At 40.7% G+C, this 18,938-nt stretch overlaps 1 protein-coding gene across 1 annotated transcript in view; it reads right to left on the bottom strand.

Moving 5' to 3' along the window:
• The window catches only part of OCA2 (OCA2 melanosomal transmembrane protein), a 185,898-nt gene extending 174,118 nt beyond the window's left edge, over nucleotides 1-11,780 (bottom strand). Inside the window, exon 1 of the mRNA XM_070943323.1 lies at nucleotides 11,530-11,780. Coding sequence (XP_070799424.1) covers nucleotides 11,530-11,780 — 251 coding nt within the window. The remainder of the gene's footprint in view (nucleotides 1-11,529) is intronic.
• Nucleotides 11,781-18,938: the final 7,158 nt, after the last annotated feature.

Consider the following 18,938-nt stretch of genomic DNA (forward strand, 5'->3'; position numbering starts at 1 on the left):
TTTCTTTTAAAAGACTAATTCAATAAACTAGTTCAAGGATTTAGACAGAACTTTAATCATGTTCACAAACTATTCCTCGCAGATGGATGCATATGCATTGCAGTAAATTCAAACTTGGTGAAGGGAAGGGAGAAAAGAAAATTCTCAAACGTAGCTAAGATTGAAAGATCATCCACTACTTATGGAAGGCTTGATGGGACAAAGGTTGTGCAATTGAACTGATATGGACCATTTATCCAGATTCATGAAGAATAACTTACTTGATTGAATTGCATAAGATATCCTAGTGCAGTGGTTCTCAACCTTTTCTTCACGGGCCCCTTTAAATACTTTTTGTAGCTATTGACCATGGCTATGGACCCCTAAGACTTAACTCAAGATTTAAATCATAACATTTCTTCAAGCCTTCATGGACCCACTGCAGTGGTGGGTTGCTACCAGTTCACCCCAGATCGGGCGAATCAGTAGCGATGGCAGCGGGAGGCTCCACCCACCCACCCAGACACTTCTGTGCATGCACAGAATTGTTGTGCACGTGCACAAGCACGCACCCACTAGCAAACGGTAGCAACGGGTTTTAAACCCGCCCCTGACCCCCTGTGATGATATCACAGCCCCCAGGGGTCCACAGACCACAAATTGAGAACCATTGTCCTATTGCAAGCTGTAGCATGGAATCATGTTGGATTCAAGGATAGCTAAAGTAATGAGAAGAAAACAATCAAAACTTTTTCAAAACTTTTTGAACCACTCTAAACTTTTCAAGCAGCCTTGGAATTGAAACCAATGTATGAACTGAGAGTAGACAAAATGGACATTTTGCTGGATTTAAATGAAATATGGCCAGGCTATGTCTTTGCTGGGCCTTCATACCTTGTGTCACTTTGTTATTTTATTTAGCCACCATTTCTTAAATAAACAAAACTAGACTTCATACAGTGTGTAATCATACAAACCACAAAGCCTGGGTTCATACAATAGGCAAAACCAAAACATTGACTGCTTTCCATTTAGGGGAAGTCACAGGCTTAGAAAGAAAAATGAAGCTGGCATTGCAAAATTGATCAGAGAATGGGCATTCTTTGAGAAATTAATGGAACTTGCAAACTGATTTGTATCTAGCTGCCTGGATAGTGTAGTGAATCTTCTCTGCCTAAAATGGAGATTTTCTGAGTATATCAACGAACAGGCACCCATCTGATCTCTAAGCTTTATTTCTGTGTAGCTCTGCATGACTGCAGGGAATTAGCATATTTCTAAAAATATATGAGGCATAAGCAAAGCCCTCCACTGTGATGCTCTAGATTGTGAAAAGCACTGACCTTTCTAACATCTCTCACTTATTCTGTGCTTTGTGCTCAATTTTAAATAGAACAGATAAGGACTATGCTGGGTTTTTGTTTTTGTTTTTTGCAACATGTCTACTGCCTAGCAATTCTATCATCACAGTGCTATATGCACACACAGAAAAAGCTCCCCTGTGTATCTTGTTCTGCTTTGGGTCAGCAAAAAGTGCATGACAAGCATCATCCATTCCTTGCAGAAGATTTGGTGAGTTAAATGTTGCATAGCTGAGCTGATGTGGGCCAGCAGCCCAGATTTATGAGGAATGCCTTACTAGATATTGGAGTATGCTGAAATGCATAAATATGCAATTACTTTGCAAAACTTTAAAGGAGGATTTAAAAGTTGAATGTGAGATACAGTGTTTCTGGAATAATTTGATGCCAACAACAATATGCACAGAAGAACCACAAGATGTTGATCTAAATCATCAGTGACTGCTTTAATGTCATGTCTCCAACATCAGCGACACAAATCTAATTAATATCTGAAAACCTCTGAATAGTCAGCTAAAGAAGTCAACCAGAAAGGAGACTAAACACCAAATAGATTCAATACGATATTGGTCCCCAATGTGTGGAGTTTATTTATAGAATAATAGGGAAGTTAGCCAAGCAAGCATTCAGTGTTATAAAATGTGACAGCAAAAACAAGGAGGGTTTCCAATTTTTTTTACACCCACAAGATTCTGTTCTCCAATGCGACAACTGGAATATGCCACACTGATGGATTTTCTACCTTTCTCTTTCTGTCTTGGATGCCCTATAACATCTTTCAAAGAATGTTACATCACTGTTCCTCTTTACCCTGTGCTTGACCCTGCCCCGCCCAAATGTGTGTCTTTCTACCAGTCATTCTATTGTTCACATTGAAGCAGCCAGAACAGGGGTGAAATCCTACCAGTTCAGACCAGTTCGGGCGAACCGCTAGGGATTATTGGTATTGGTTCGCTGAACTGATAGTAATCACCCCTCGTTGGCCACACACAAGCCTGGCAGGTCGCCACTCACCTCTTCCGGCCACTTGATATCCCACAGAATTCAATGTTAAATGCAGCAGAGAGAATGCTAACTTTTCTCCCTCCATTCACAATGGAGCTGCTGCAGCCTGTCCCTTTAAGGTAGTCCCCAGGAGGGAGGGAACCATAAAGGGAGCAGCAGCTCCATTGTGAATGGAGGGAGAAAAGTTAGCATTCTCTCTGCCACAGAATTCAATGTTAAATGCAGCAGAGAAAATCCTAACTTTTCTCCCTCCATTCACAAAGGAGCTGCTGCAGTCTGTCCCTTTTAGGTAGTCCCCAGGAGGGAGGGGGATGGGGGGAGCAGCTGGAATGGAGCCGTTTTCGTGAAAGGCAGGAAAATGGGGAAGGGGATTTTCCTGCCTGCCATCCATTCCTCAATCTCAGCATAGACTGAGGGAAGGATGGTAGGCAGAAATATTCCCCTCATTTTCCTGCCATTCGCAGCAAGGAGTGGCTGGGCCGGTGAGAAGCCCCTCGATGTGAGTGATGTCGAGTTGGCCATGCCCACCCAGTAACATGACCTCCCCCAACAAGCCACGCCCACAGAACCGGTAGGGGAATTTTTTTAATTTCACCACTGACCCAGAAGGCCTAATGTATGAAGGAACAAAATGCCATTGGGTATATTTAAAAAGACAGCTGAACACACGTAACCCATCTCTGTTATAAGGAATATCATTTCATACTGAAAAGGAACTGAAAGCAAGGGAAACCCAACAAACTAGGGTCTACCACACCCATGAACTCCTAGTGATTTTACCTGATTTCCCAACCACAAAATGTTATAAGTTAGTTGACAAAATAGGATATATTAAATAAGTACTTTCAGATCATTTCCTCATTAATTACATGAACAAGTCTAATGTTTTGACTCATTTGTTTAATTACGGTCTCTTTATCTAGTTTTAGGACTCATGCAGAGAATAGATCGCAGTTAGCTCGTATTTATGCAGAAATATTAAAAATTTACAAACTTTTAAGCACCACTCTACATGTGTAAAAGATCCAATTCTTGATCCATACAGTGTGTTAATATTTCTTATATTTTTTGCTTTGTGAATGCTGAAACGCTTGGTTTTCAGATTAAAAAGAAAAAATCCAATATATCTAGAATATAATCCTCTCTGTATAACTTGAATAGAGTTGAAATAACCTTCTTTCAGGATTTACTATTTTTGTCGTCCCCCTCCCCATTTGTATTTAATCAGATTTGGGGCACAGCTATTGCATTCCTCAGTGCAGTGAAAATGAGCAAAACCTAATAATTTTAAAAAACAAAAAAATACATCCTTTTCTTTATTGATTCCAGGCAAAGCATATGAACGGTAAATAAATCTTTTTAATTAGCACAGCTTATTTGGTCAAACGTCAGCAGGCTTTTAACCCAACTATTTTTAGATCAACAGTGTATGGCTTGTAATAAAAATAATGCAGCACTTGTAGGAAACCAACACTAATGCATTTTCTATATTGCAAAGCAATACCCTCAGCCAGTATTTAAAGCTTCCATTTTAAGAGAGATTGAGAAAATCCATAAAATACAGTCCTTCTGAACACATCTACATATCCTGAGCAACATGAAATCAGATACTATCATAAAACTAACCTCAATACAAGTAACAAGTGAAGAAAAATATATTTTTCCAATCTCACTTCCTTCCCTCCCTCACAATTTTGACTTTACTGGTTCTATTATCAATCTTAATGATAATTAAAATCAGGTTCATAGTATTTTTTCTGAATATTACATAATGAAACAGTTGTCAATAAATTCCTAAAGAGGATTGATGCTCATATCATGTTGTTAGCATTATGATTGCATGAGCTACTGTTGCTGCCTATATTCTTAGAAACATTAACTTCTCTTATCTGCTAGTGGGTGCAGAAAATGGGAAGCAGAATTATTTTAAAAAATTAAAGGCACATATACACTATCAACAGTGGGTGAAGTGATCATCTTAAGAACTTGGAAAGAATACACTAATTTAAGGTGACATATTGTTTTAGGACACTCACATCATCACAGCAGCATCGCGTGATGTATCACGACCTTTTTTCCCTTCGCTAAACTGGGCGTGGAAGTGGCCAGCACGTGACACATCTGGCCTGTGGGCTGCAAGTTTGACAGCCCTGTTTTAGGAGATCTGTACTATATAAAGCATATTGTATATTGTATAAATATAACAGTAACAATTTTCCTTATATATGAAAATGGGGGGAAGTGGATTTCTGGAATATTTACTTACATAATCTGAGTATCCAGACTTAAACTGATTGAGGCAGCTATTTCTAGAGAGCTCACACATAGGGTGACTTAGTATCAGTCAAACTCTATAATTTATCTCAGCACTCCACAACCATAAAACAATCATATTCAGTAGTAAGAGAAATGGTTTATACAATCCCACAAATATGTATGCCATTTCACACAAAGAAGAGGAAAAAAGGAAATGAAAACAAAAGAAGAATATATGATAGGTACATTTCAATCTGCTAATAATGACATCTTCCAAATAACTCTATGGCACATGAAAGACAAAAATACAAAGTCTTCTGAAGGAACAAGAAGCCTCATATGGATTGAGAGTGGGTTAATGGTAATGGACAAGGATATTGGAAATAACAATAAAAAGTTGCATGATGCTTTCAAAAACTGTGCTAGCATCATTCTTTGCTTCCTTTTATTTATTTATTTATTAAACCTGTTTGCAGAACTGATTCACAAAAGCTCTCAGCAATAGTACCATGAGGCTCTTCCTCAATGCCCAATCACACACGCAAACATTTTTACAGCAGTATATGACATTATTCTTAAAAAAGCAAAACAATGTGAGCTACTGTTATTCTTCTGTCCTTCCTTCCTTTCTTCTTTCTTTCCTTCCTTTCTTCCTTCCTTCTTTCCTTCCTTCCTCTTCTTTGTTCAGTTATGGATTTGAATCCTTTTGAAATAAACAGAAACCTGATGCCTACTATATTTTGCAAACCTCTTTTTAAATGCATGCAATTTTTACTACCTTTTTGTTTTAGGAAAAAGCAGTTTAGAAAACTAAGAGTGTTATGAAAAAGGCCAATATGAGAAATTACCTATTCTCAAAATACTAGTGAATGGATAAAGTGCATAAATGGCAGTTGCAATGATAGTATCCAGATTATCCATCTTTTGACATCATCATCATTTGATGTTCCAGAAATGATCAATGTGACAAGTGGATTGATCTCATTCAGCAAGATCAAAGCCACATTTAACTCTTAATTCATCATCAAGACTGGGTAGCTGCTGGCTTTGCTGTTCCACTAACTCTTTTATACTTTATGTTGCCTTGAATCCTCCTCTCCATCTGGATCAAAGCACTTCGGTTCAGCCTTTTCAGAGGAAAGACTATCCCTTCAGCCAAACCAATAGGTTTCCAATAGGCTTCTTTAATAATGGATTTATTTATCCTTACCACATGAGGATATGCTATCTGGAAATCGATATGAGAAATCCTTTTTGTTATTTATTTTATTTATTTATTTATTTATTTTGTCAAACAAGATAACAGGTATAAGTATAAACATGGACATAAGCATATGAAATGAGTACAAATAAATGGGGACAGTAGGAGAGGGATGGTAGGCACGCTGGTGCGCTTATGCACACCCCTTACACCCCTTGTCTTAGGAAATATGTGTGGTCCACGGTAGACAGTTTAAGGTTGAAGCTACGGGGGTTTGAGGAAGTAACAACAGAGTCAGATAGAGCATTCCAGGCATTGACCACTCTATTGCTGAAGTCGTATTTTCTGCAATCGAGTTTGGAGCAGTTTACCTTGAGTTTGTATCTATTGTTTGCCTGTGTATTATTGCAGTTGAAGCTGAAGTAATCATTGACAAGTAGGACGTTGTAGCAGGCAATTTTGTGTACTATGCTTAGATCAGACCGTAAGTGACGTAGTTCAAGGTTGTCCAAGCCCAAAATTTCAAGTCTGGTGGCATACAATGGTAACATTCTAGATTTGTTTAAACAAAAAACAAGAGGGGCAAATGGTACCTACTCCAGAAAATATATATATAAATTAGTTTGGAAGAAAGTTTTCAATCAGCAGAGTTCTCTAGGCCTTTAAGCAAAGATCTTTTTGTTTTATTTTTAGTATTTAAACTTCAAAAAACATTGCAACTAGCATTTTTAAAGTTAATCATATTGTATACTAAGTATCAATTTAATGGTTTAACAATAGTAATATTATAAAATAAAATTATAGTTTAGAATGGAAACTTAATGTATTATATTTATAAAAAATAAAGTGAAGAAAATTAAACACTTAAACGTTATATTATATTGTTTAAAATAAAAAATGGGAAAATGGGAAAAATGTGAAAAAAGTAAAAAAAAATCCTGTAGTAAACTTAAAAAATTAGGATAGAGCAAAATATAAATATGTGTAAATATCTTTTTCTAAATATGTATTTGTCCATGTGGTGATTCAATTTTTACACAAAGACTTGAACTGGAGCATTCAAAATTAAATTATCTAATAAAGCAAAGATGGTAACTACCATACTACCTGTGAATATAAATTTAATTTAACACTGTAAGCATGTGGGTGGGTGTGCATAAAAGTGTGTTTTATGTATATCCAGGAATACCCACCAACAGCAAGGAAATTAGCTGTTGTTTTCACTGAACAAAAAAGTGAGAAAACACAGCAGCAGGGGAATTATCCAAAAGCAGAATGTGGTAGCTAGACTGAAAACCTTGCAAACTGCTGCCAAGGTTTTTCGGTTCACGGGATTTTCTTAAAGTGGCTTACAAGCTTAGAGTCGAGCTGGCATGAACACAGGATAGTAGCAGCTTACATTGCTAAATGCAGGTATGCTCTAAGTCTCCAAATATGTGTTGTCCAAGTCCACCCGCCATGGTCGTGAGTTCAGCGAAGCCTGGCACTCCACAAGCAATTCCATCAACAGACACATAACCTACAACCAGCCTACGAACTCCTCAGAATCTAAATCAACCACACAGTCAACCAGAGACAGCACTTGTCCTGACTTAGGCTTCCTGAGACAGTAAAAAGCACACAATTAGTCCCAAAAACCTTCTTTTTATTTCAATGGCTGTGAATTCTGTTCATTCATAGCCCATAATGAGTCACAAATAGTTTGTCTGCCACAGTCTTTCGGGATAAGGTTGATAAGCACTCACCTTTATCTCCCTTGACACATTGCCAAAGACCTAATTGGCAATTAGCTTTGCAAGGCCACAAGGAGCACAGAGTCAAAACAGAGCTTCAGAATTTAAACCAACCAGAACGAACAAGGTTGCTTCCTGCAAAGGCTCATGTGCCTTTGCTCCTCCTTTATGTCTTATGGGAGGGGCCAATCATCTCCAAGCCCTACTCCCAAGTCGTCCCTTTTGTCTTAACTGTTCTTGCCTTCTGGCAGTTCTGTGCATGAGCGTAATGTGAATAAAGTAGGAATCATACAGGGTCAGTTACATGAACACTAAAGGACCCTCTCTATTCACATTATTATAAGGGAGAAATGTGCTTGTTTGGAGATTATATTAAAAATCAGCTAAATCCCATTATTGATAATATATCTTCTGATGAGGCCTAGCTGTCACAGAAGGACAGCCATATGGAAAACATCTGAGGGGCCTCACTGTCAAAGACACAAGGACATGTATGTTACAAAGAGTTACTTATTACCTAAGGACAGCAATAAATCTCCCGTATTAGTAATTACAGAACTAAGGAAGGTTGTCTAGCTAAAGATAATCTTATAAACTAGACAATAATGGTTTAGTAATTAGGAAATGTCAATTATCATATAACAAGTGTATGTTAACCATATATGGAAAAATGCATGTGCTCACCAAACCCTTTGTCTTGGAAACATATATAAGCAGTTGTATCAGAGCTTTCCGTGGTTCAGAATTTCAGGTACAAATCTGGCTCTGAACCTGCGCAATAAACTGTATCTGGCTGACCCAGGAATGTTTTTCAGTCTTTCATTCCATAACAAGCGCACTGGGAACAGACTCCACCTGTTCCTTTGCCTTGCTGATGTCCAACTTTGGAGGCTCCGGAGATGGCACATAACTCCCAGATGGACCTGGCCCCCTTGCTGCCTCCGACACAGAGCCCTTGTCAGAGCCTTCCCCAGACTCCAGGACTGGCCCATGTTCCTCCCCAGCCTCCTCACTGTCCAACTCCGCTGCCAGCTCCGCAGGCTGCCAGTGGGCCACAACACTACCATCCCTCAACCAACCCATGAAAACCTTCCCCTAACCAGCACTTCACTCCCAATGACATCACCTGATGTAACTTCCCCATCACAAGACTCTCATTGATGACTTACATCTGATCCATCACAAGACCCTCATTGACACACCCATACCTGAAGCCCTTATAAAGAGAAAAAACACTGACATTGACATACCTAAACTCCACTGAAGATGTTACCTAGCCTGGTAATGAAATGTTCAGAAACCAGCCCACAAACTTGGAGAACGAACCCTCATCCTCAAATCAATGTTCTCCAGATAATTTAGGAGGAATGTTACTCCTGCATACTCCAGACTATTTTTAACCAAAATCATGATATGTAGGAATTGAGGGAGTTGTATCAACTAGATAGCAATAATGAGATTGGACATAAGATGATCTAAATAATTTATCTTACATTCATCTTCCTACATTAGCCTTTTCCAATCTGTTCCTTCAGAATAACAGAGTTGGAAATCTGGAGAACATTGATTTGAGGATGAGGGTTCGTTCTCCAAGTTTGTGGGCTGGTCTTCTAGTCCAATCCAATCCATTTCAGACAAGTGGTTGTCCAATCTATTCTTAAAAGAGTTACAGTTATAGTTCCCAGAATCCTCAGCCAATATTGACCATGCATATTAGACTTTCAGAGGTAGCCCTCACAGGTTAGGAAAAGTTATCCTCAGTGACAGTCACTTTGAATGAGTGAAAGCATTTCTCCATTAAAAACAGTTTGGATCATTTATGTCTATCACAACAGGCAGATCAGGAATGAACAGTTTGTTCTCTTAGTTCAGATTTATGAAATTGTACTTTACCAATTTATATCTGAGTTTATTAGTAAAAAATGATGTTTTTCCTTGACTTCATGAGTACTATCTTTAAATTTTAAACAATAAGGAAAATGGAAAATACAACAGAAAACAAACACATCCCCATAGCAACTATAACAAGAGATATTGATGCTATGGAAGTTGCAGGTGGAGTATCTCCCCACAGGATATTATCTTAGTGGCTTCCTAAGCATAAGCTTCGTCCCTGTTTCTCTTGTTACAGAAAGATGCTACATAAATCATTTATTGATTACTGAATGAAAGGGGTAAAACTAGTATCTGAAGAAACGCACTCTATTTAGTATTGAATTTAACTCTGTCACCAGACAAATGAATTTATTGCATCACTCTACTCCTTTCAAGCCTTGCAAGCTAGTAGCAAAGGCCAAATCTTGTATGAGTAAATCCAGTGAGTATATCATGCACTGAATAAAAGATACACATATCAGGCTATTTGTCTGGTGTTATTTAATCCGACTCTGTGTTGTAAAGCAAGGAACATTGTTTTATATCAGCAGGAATGTGACATTCATAGGACTCAGGAACTGAAGTCCTAACTGAGACATCACTCAGGAACTGAATGGAAACTGTCTGCCTGGAAACATATTCATCATGCTAGTTTATGCCTGCAGTGGTTTGATCTAAATCAGGAGCCCCCTTTGTTTATAATATATCTTATATCTCCTTCAGCAGGGTAACTTATCCCTTCCATCATATGGTGTTAAGAAACCAGCTGAGATGGTTCTCTGCCCCATTACTGCCATGATAAATCAAGTCCTCACTACAGAAGGTCTACGTCTTTCTTCTACAGTGAGGATAAATTTCACTGTATTTCTATAATGCACTTCTTCCCAGCTAAGCACCAAACAAAAGAAAAATTAGTGGAAATGATGTGCAACAAATACAATAGCTAATAAAACAATCCTATAAATAATATAGCATTAATTCTACAATTGTAAAAACTGTATGTTTTTCCTATGTAGTTTTAAAATACATAAGGTTGTGCATTAACATACTATCATACTATACTATACTAACGGACATATCATACTATATCACGCTTTTGGGTAATGCAACATTGAGCCAGTATGAAGTAGTTGGCAAAGATTGCATGAACTAAAAATTTACAGGTTTAAATCTCATACTCAGCCATGCAACTCATGGGATTTGGGGAAACCTTAGCCCATACCTATTTCACTGCACGTTTGTTAAAATAAAATGGCAGAAAGGGAATATTATGTACTGAATGCTCTAGAAATGAACTTATATTAATATTGCTCAATTTCCAGAATCATTCACTGTAATCATGTAAGGAAGTGTTGATGGCAGTTATACTTAGCAAAATATGTGAAGAGACATATTTCTTTTCTGCTGCCACTTTCTGAAACTTTTAGAAGAATTAACTTTCAAGAAATCATTCAAAAGTTGCTGTATACACTTGAGACCAATACAATTAAACAGTACAAGATCAGAATTTTAAAAAATCTGATATACCAGAAACAAAACCTGGTAAAGATTTTAAAAAGTGAAAGCAAAATGACTTTTGGGATATTCTTGTATTTTTGTGCGTCTCACTTGATGGCATCAAATTATTTTTACACACTCATCACCCAGCTAATGAAATGAATAATAAACAAACACCATTATTACTATCATAACTGCAGCTTCATGCCTTAACTTAACCACCTGAACAATCACCCATAATTACAGAACTGGGTCCTGTAAACTTTTGATTTAACAATTTTGGCATAATTTTATTTGCATAAAGGGTTTATTTATTTATTTTTTGTGTCCTTTGAATGTTTTGTTTAAATGCAAAGCCAAGGAAGACAAAAAGATCCTTGAAAATAGAGGCACAAAAAAAATTTGCTCGCAGAGCTGCTATAAAAACATGTGTTAGTTTTGAAACCTGCTGAGAGTCTATCCCTTTGCAGCAATTGTCTGTTTCGGTTCCTCAGCTAAGCTTTTTCCCCACAGTTGCTATTAATTGTAGGAAGATGTTAAATAAAACATATGGAGTCTTGAGCCAATGAACAAAACCATTAAAAGGAAATGGATATATTTAGTTCCCTTTTGGGTTTCTTACCTCTGTTGCATAGTGAGAGGACTGAATTCTTTCCCCAAAGTAATACACTGGTCTGGCTCTTGTGCAATTCTTGGATAGGGTTGATGTGATGCTCCCTGACCAATCATGATCTCCTTCAAGAGTTTCAGTTTGCTGACATTGTAAGAAATTGGCTCTGTTGCTCCATCTCCAAGCACATCCATGTGGTGAGAGTCCAATTCCATATCTATGTTTCTGGTAATTGCACCATCATCTTTGTTGTCCAGGTACATAGTTCTGGTACCAGATGAATTGTGTTCTCTGTTCTAAAAAAAAGGATACAGACTAAATTAAACACTCATTTTTATCTCTTCTGTGCTAATGCAATGTGTTTTTTGTCTTTAATAGAAAAATTGGCCTACATCCATTTGCCATAAAAAGTATCAGTACAACTGCTGGGTTGGTCATTGTTGGGTTTTCTTGTGATCCAAAGTATTACTTTAATAATACTCCATTGGTAATATATTCAGTTAATTTAATAACATGCACAACAGGTACATATTAAAAAGCAATGTTTTTATGAATCATTGGAGCATCCATTTTTATGCACTATTTTTCTTTTACATAAACTGGTGAGCCATACACTTTATTTGTTCCATTTCTCTGGCTATCCATCTCAGTCAATTAACCTGGGCATCTTATAATTCAGAAAACATATTACAATTAAACATTAAAAAATAATGTTAAAGCAATGAAACAGTAAAACCAGTAAAAGCCATTAAAAACATCCAATTTGACATACACAATTGAGCAAAATATTTGGTCAGTTAGTAATATGGGCAGGGAACGGGGCCATTGGCACATGTGGTGCCCCAAGAACATAGCCAGGTTTTTAAGACTTTACACAAGACTAACAGGGTTGGGACCATTCTAATCTCTGAAGGAAAGGTATTCCATAATGCAGGGGCCAGTGTGGAAAAAGGCGAATTTCTGCTTGACCTAGTTGAATGGGTAGAAACTCTTGAAAAAAGACAATTCCTCAAGTACTCTAGTCCCAAGCCATGTAGGGCTCTATAAGTAATCACCAGCACTTAAATTGTATCTTGAATTGTACACATCAGTAACTAGCGCAACTCATACAGATATGGTGTTACATATGCCATATATCTGGTACCATTTATTACTTGCACAACCACATACTGCACCAGTTTGAATTTTTGAATGGTCTTCAAGGGCAGCCTGATTAGAGCATATTAGGTAAAGGTAAAGGTTCCCCTTGCACATATGTGCTAGTCGTTCCCGATTCTAGGGGGTGCTGCTTGTTGTAGCGCGGGAATAACAAGAGGCACAAGCAGGCTAGTAACAACAGCTCTTTAATTCAGGGTGAGACTTCAGCAAAGGAACACAGGCAACAGCCCTCTTTATATATTTTTCAGGGGCAACCAAGAACCAATCAGAATTCACTGTACATTTGAATTTCCCGCACAAAATAGATACATACATAACAGTGCTTATCTCCGTTTCAAATCTGAAGAGCCAGAGCTGTCCAAAGACGTTTCCGTGGTCATGTGACTGACTAAATGCCAAAGGCACACGGAACGCTGTTACATTCCCACCAAAGGTGGTCCCTATTTTTCTACTTGCATTTTTTACATGCTTTCAAACTGCTAGGTTGGCAGAAGCTGGGACAAGTAAGGGGAGCTCACCCCGTTATGCGGCACTAGGGATTCGAACCGCTGAACTGCCAATCTTTTGATCGACAAGCGCATTGTCTTTGCCACTGAGCCACCACATCCCTTTTTAGAGCATGTTACAGTAGTCTAATCTGGAGGTTACAAGGGCATGAGTTACTGTTAACAGGACCTCCCGGTCCAGGTATGGGCACAACTGGCACACCAAAGTGTGCAAAAACCCTCCTAACTGTGGCTGTCACCTGCTCTTTGAGCAAGAAATGCAAGTTCAGGAGGACCCCCCACATTGCACACTGGGTCTGTTTGGGGCAGTGTAACTCCATCTAGAACCAGAGATAATAGAACCTTATATTGAGGGCGGGGTCCAAATATCCACAGCCACTCTTTTGCTAGGGTTGAGTTGGAGCCCATTTTCCCCATCCAATTTCCAACAGCCTCTCCACGTCCTCATTGTCCCCTTCATCCAAGGAGCAATTCAGACAGGCTTTACTATTTCTTGAAGGCATGTAATCAAGTGAGAACAAAGAGGATGAAAAGAGCTTTAATCAAAACAATTACCTTTGAGTCAAAAGAAACTACAAAGCACAGAGTGAGTTTGGAAAACATGGTCCAAGCCAGTTATATGCCTGACATAAACATGGAGAATTAAACAAAAAAGACCAGCATCTCCAGTCTCTGCCACTAGAAGCACCTGAAAAAAACTCTACCTGTATGACCTATAATTTCCTCTTATATATATACCTAATAACAAAAATATTTGAAAATATTGTGCTGACTTGGGTTTCTGTTTAAAATAGCACACTTCCCAGGTGTACATGAGTTAACAATTGAACTGATCAATTCTTGAATTGATCCCCATTGCTAAATATTTGATTAGCTTATCCACCTTACAAAGCAGCATTATATATACCTTTAAGCAATGATCCACAGCAAAAATCACTGTAAAAGACACGAAATGCTATAAATACAGAATTTGTAATCTCTTTCACCTACATTGTGGTATGATGGGTAACAATGTGCATTTTTACAAACAAATAAGCATACACTGACCTCTTGTGGCAGGCATACATCACATTTAAGCTGGTATTTTGGTAAAAGAAATGTGCAAATGTAATCTGTGCAAAGTGGATCTAGTTATAATATATGTGGCACAAAAACATCAACCCATTCCCATTATATTTAATAGTCTACTTCTTGGAAGTAATAAACCAACATCTGCCCATGTTAAGAGCATTATTTATTTACCCAGCATCATCGGTAGCTGTAATATTCTCCTGGGAAGTACCAGCAAATGTTAGGTTCCTACACTAAAAAGTTCACCATGTAAAAATCACTGGGAATTGCTAGTCACTTGATTTAAAGCAAAAGTGGGGAGGCATCTCCACTGCTCCAGTAAAGTTGTGAGCAATTCTTGAATAAGCACATGAAAAAGAACAGACTTCCGAGGGAGGGAGGGAGGGAGGAAAGGAAGGAAGGAAGGAAGGAAGGAAGGAAGGAAGGAAGGAAGGAAGGAAGGAAGGAAGGAAGGAAGGAAGGAAATCTGTTTAAGAGAAGACACCAATAATATTATTGTTATGTATGTATCTATTTTGTGCGGGAAATTCAAATGTACAGTGAATCCTGATTGGTTAAGGGTCGCCCCTGAAAAGTATATAAAGAGGGCTGTTGCCTGTGTTCCTTTGCTGAAGTCTCACCCTGAATTAAAGAGCTGTTGTTACTAGCCTGCTTGTGCCTCTCGTTATTCCCGCGCTACAACATTGGCGACGAAGGTGGGATTGAGGACACAAGAGGCAACCCAAAAAGAGTTTAGAGCTTCAGCCAGGGTGACTAGCGAACACGGAGACACGGCATGTCTGCCTACGTTCTGCCAAAACCCTTCGACCCGACCCGAGAGAAGTGGGGATCGTATCTGACCAGGTTCGAGTGCTCCCTGGAAGCAAGCGAAATGCAAGGGCTCTCTGCAAACAGAAAAAGGGCTCTGTTCTTAAGCCACTGTGGGCCAGACGTATTCGAAATGGCCGAATCCCTCTGCGAGCCAACCCCAGTCCAGACGGTTCCCTGGGACGTCCTTCAGGCCAACCTGAGAGCCCACTACGCTCCAGTTCCATCTAAATTCATTCAGCGCTACGAACTCCGGCAACGAGTTCAAAAAGAAGGAGAACCGGTCAGTGCTTATGTGGCCGCACTTCGAAAAGCCGCAACGCATTGTGACTACAGAGACTTAGACAACGCGTTGCTTGAACAACTGATTTGCGGGATTCGAGACACCCGGTTACAAAGGTGTCTTCTAGCCAAGCCAGACCTAACGCTAGCCGGCGAGCCAATCAAAGATGACAGCGCGAGAAAATGGCGCGAACCTCAAAAGCGGGAGACCTACAGCACGAGAATCGGCCAAGCCAGCACAACCGACGATGAGAAAGTCTACACGAAAGTAGAAATCGATGGCAAATCGTGCGAAATGGAGATCGACACCGGGTCTACGTTATCGATCATGTCCTGGTCAACACTCAAGGCACTCCTGCCCAAGCTTCAGAAGAACCAGCTGTCCCATCAGAAAATCCGCCTACTCGACTACCAGGGAAACCGAGTTCCCGTTGAAGGCGTGGGCACGTTCCGGGTCACCTACAGCGAGTTCCAGAAAGAGCTGCCCCTGACCGTCGTTAGCAAGCCTCTACTAAGTCTACTGGGCATGAAATGGTTCTGGGCCCTCGGCATGGGCTTTACAGGCGTTCACAGCGTCAGCGGATCATCGCTTAAAGAAACCCTGCTCCACAAATTTCGGGACGTTTTCAAAGAGACTCTAGGCAAGTACGTAGGGACCCCTATATCCTTTAATTTAGACCCCAATGTAGCGCCAATCAGACTGAAAGCAAGACGAGTTCCATTTGCTCTAAAGCCCAAAATCGATGCGGAGCTCGACAAGCTCATTAAGCAAGGGGTGCTCGTTCCCGTAGATCACGCTAAATGGGAAACCCCAATAGTCACGCCCGTAAAATTTGATGGCTCAATTAGAATTTGTGCCGACTATAAATGTTCGATTAACAAGGCGTCGCAGCAGAGCGCCTATCCGGTTCCGATAGTCCACCATATACTACATTCCCTGGGGCCTGGCAAGCTATTCACCAGAGAGTTAGACAAGTCCTAACGAGGTTCAGAGAAGCGGGACTTAAACTCAAGCGTACAAAATGCAAGATAGCGGTTCCATCAGTGGAATTCTTAGGCTACAGAATCGACGGCACGGGCATTCACCCCACAGAGAGCAAAATTAGGGCCATCTGAAGCATGCCCACCCCCAAATCAAAATCTGAACTGCAGGCCTTCCTGGGCCTTCTCAACTTCTATACGATGTTTCTGAAACACAAAGCCACCATTGCGGAGCCTTTGCACAGGCTCCTTGGAAAAAACGTTCCGTGGGCTTGGGGCAAGCGAGAAGCGGCCACATTCAACGCAGTAAAGAGACTTTTGTCTGAGGACAATTTCCTCATCCAATACAATGCCGAACTGCCTCTTGTATTGGTCTGTGACGCTTCCCCCTTTGGCCTAGGCGCGGTTTTAAGCCATAGACTGCCGAACGGGTTAGAGGCACCCATCGCCTATTACTCTCGCACTTTGTCTAGTGCTGAAAGAAACTATAGCCAGCTAGATAGGGAGGCACTAGCGGCTGTGGCTGGGGTCAAAAAGTTTCACGAGTACTTGTTTGGCCGCACGTTTGAACTTGTTACAGACCACCAGCCCCTTTTGGGACTCTTGGCTGGTGATAAACCGACCCCGACTGCTCTTTCCCCCCGGATGACCAGATGGTCCATTTTCTTAGCCGCGTACTTGTACAGACTGCTCCACTGGCCAGGCAAAACCTTAGGACACGCTGACGCCCTCAGCCGATGCCCCTTGCCCGAATTGTTGGACAACCTGACCCCGGAAGCCCCGGTGTTACTGCTTGACATTGTTTCCCCGGGGCCCCATTTCTTCAACCGAGGTGGCGAGGGTTTCTGCCAGAGACTCTGTTTTGCGCACTGTAATGGGCTGGGTGACAAGGGGTTGGCCTACCAAGGTGGACGGTGGTGACTTTCAATTGTACTTTAATAAAAAAAATGAACTGTCAATGTTGGGGTGTTGCTTGTTGTGGGGAGACAGGGTGGTCATCCCTTCGCGGTTAAGGCACAGAGTTTTGGAAATGTTGCATGAGGGACACCCTGGTATTGTTCGCATGAAAGGTTTAGCTCGTAGTTATGTTTGGTGGCCACATCTCGACCAAGATGTCACTGAGTGGGTGGGGAAGTGTAGACCCTGCCAGGAGTCCCGCCCAGATCCGCCCATAGCCCCCGTTCGTGAATGGGAAAAACCAAAAGGGCCATGGGGGAGGATTCACATTGATTTCGCTGACCCATTCCAGGGCCAGAACTTTCTTATTATTGTAGATGCTTATTCTAAGTGGCTCGAAATTGCCCTAATGCCATCTACAACTTCTGAGGCCGTAATCAAAGTACTCAGAAAACTATTTGCAACACACGGGTTGCCAGACACCCTGGTATCCGACAATGGGCCCCAATTCACGGCTACCCAATTTGAAGGCTACCTAGCCAAATTAGGCATAAGACATGCATTATCCGCTCCTTTTCATCCGGCTTCTAATAGCCTTGCAGAGAGATTTGTAAGAACGGCCAAAGAAGCTCTGTCCCGGCTCGATGCAGGGGACTGGCAGGCTAGAATAGATGAGTTCTTAGCGGTACAGCACGCCACCCCGTGCCCCACCTCGGGCCGCAGCCCAGCCGAGCTCTTAATGGGCCGAAAGCTATGATGCATTCTCGACCGACTGCATCCCAATTACTCCCCCGATAGCTTCAAGGGGGAAGGGGGAGGATTAAGACAATTCCAAATAGGAACACCTGTTTTTGCTAGAAGTTACACCAATGGGCCCTTATGGGTGGAGGGAACCATCGTAGGAATTACCGGCCCAAAGTCATACACAGTCGATATAGGGTATGGTAAAATCTGGAGGAGGCATATCGATCAATTGCGTAAACATTTACAAAACGAAAACTCATGTCCTAACTTTCAAGGTCTTCCTGACACAGCTACCTCAAGCCCGAGTAAGCCGGAATACTTATCTGGCAACCCTGAGTTCCAGCGCCGCCCCAGCGAGCCGACACTCCCAGCCGGAGATAGCCACACCTCCGGAGAAATCCAGGAGGTTCCATTGGCGGAGCCGGGAGAGACAGGAGGTCCCTCCGACCGGCTCAACGCCTCGCCAACAACTGAACTGCGCAGGTCAACCAGGATTAAGACATGCCCTGGTCACCTGCATGATTTTGTATGTAAATATGTAAATAGATAGAATAAGTGCCTTCTGGGAGTGGAGGGGTGTTATGTATGTATCTATTTTGTGCGGGAAATTCAAATATACAGTGAATCCTGATTGGTTAAGGGTCGCCCCTGAAAAGTATATAAAGAGGGCTGTTGCCTGTGTTCCTTTGCTGAAGTCTCACCCTGAATTAAAGAGCTGTTGTTACTAGCCTGCTTGTGCCTCTCGTTATTCCCGCGCTACAACAATTATGTTCTTAGTGCGTGCACAGATGGATTATATTCTTTCTGAATTAAAAGATTTGAAGATAACAGGATTGACTTGGGGGGGGCTAGAGTAAAACTGCCTGTTCCTTCCAATCAACTGACAGTATAATCTTGATGATACTTAATCCAGTGCGAGTCTACTCAGATGCACAGGTAATATTAAATTCTTTAAAAGAGCAATGACTCAGAATT

The sequence above is a fragment of the Pituophis catenifer genome, unplaced genomic scaffold (assembly GCF_029215685.1).
Source record: "Pituophis catenifer annectens isolate HBS135680 unplaced genomic scaffold, rPitCat1.0.hap2 SCAF_4, whole genome shotgun sequence".
NCBI lineage: Eukaryota > Metazoa > Chordata > Lepidosauria > Squamata > Colubridae > Pituophis > Pituophis catenifer.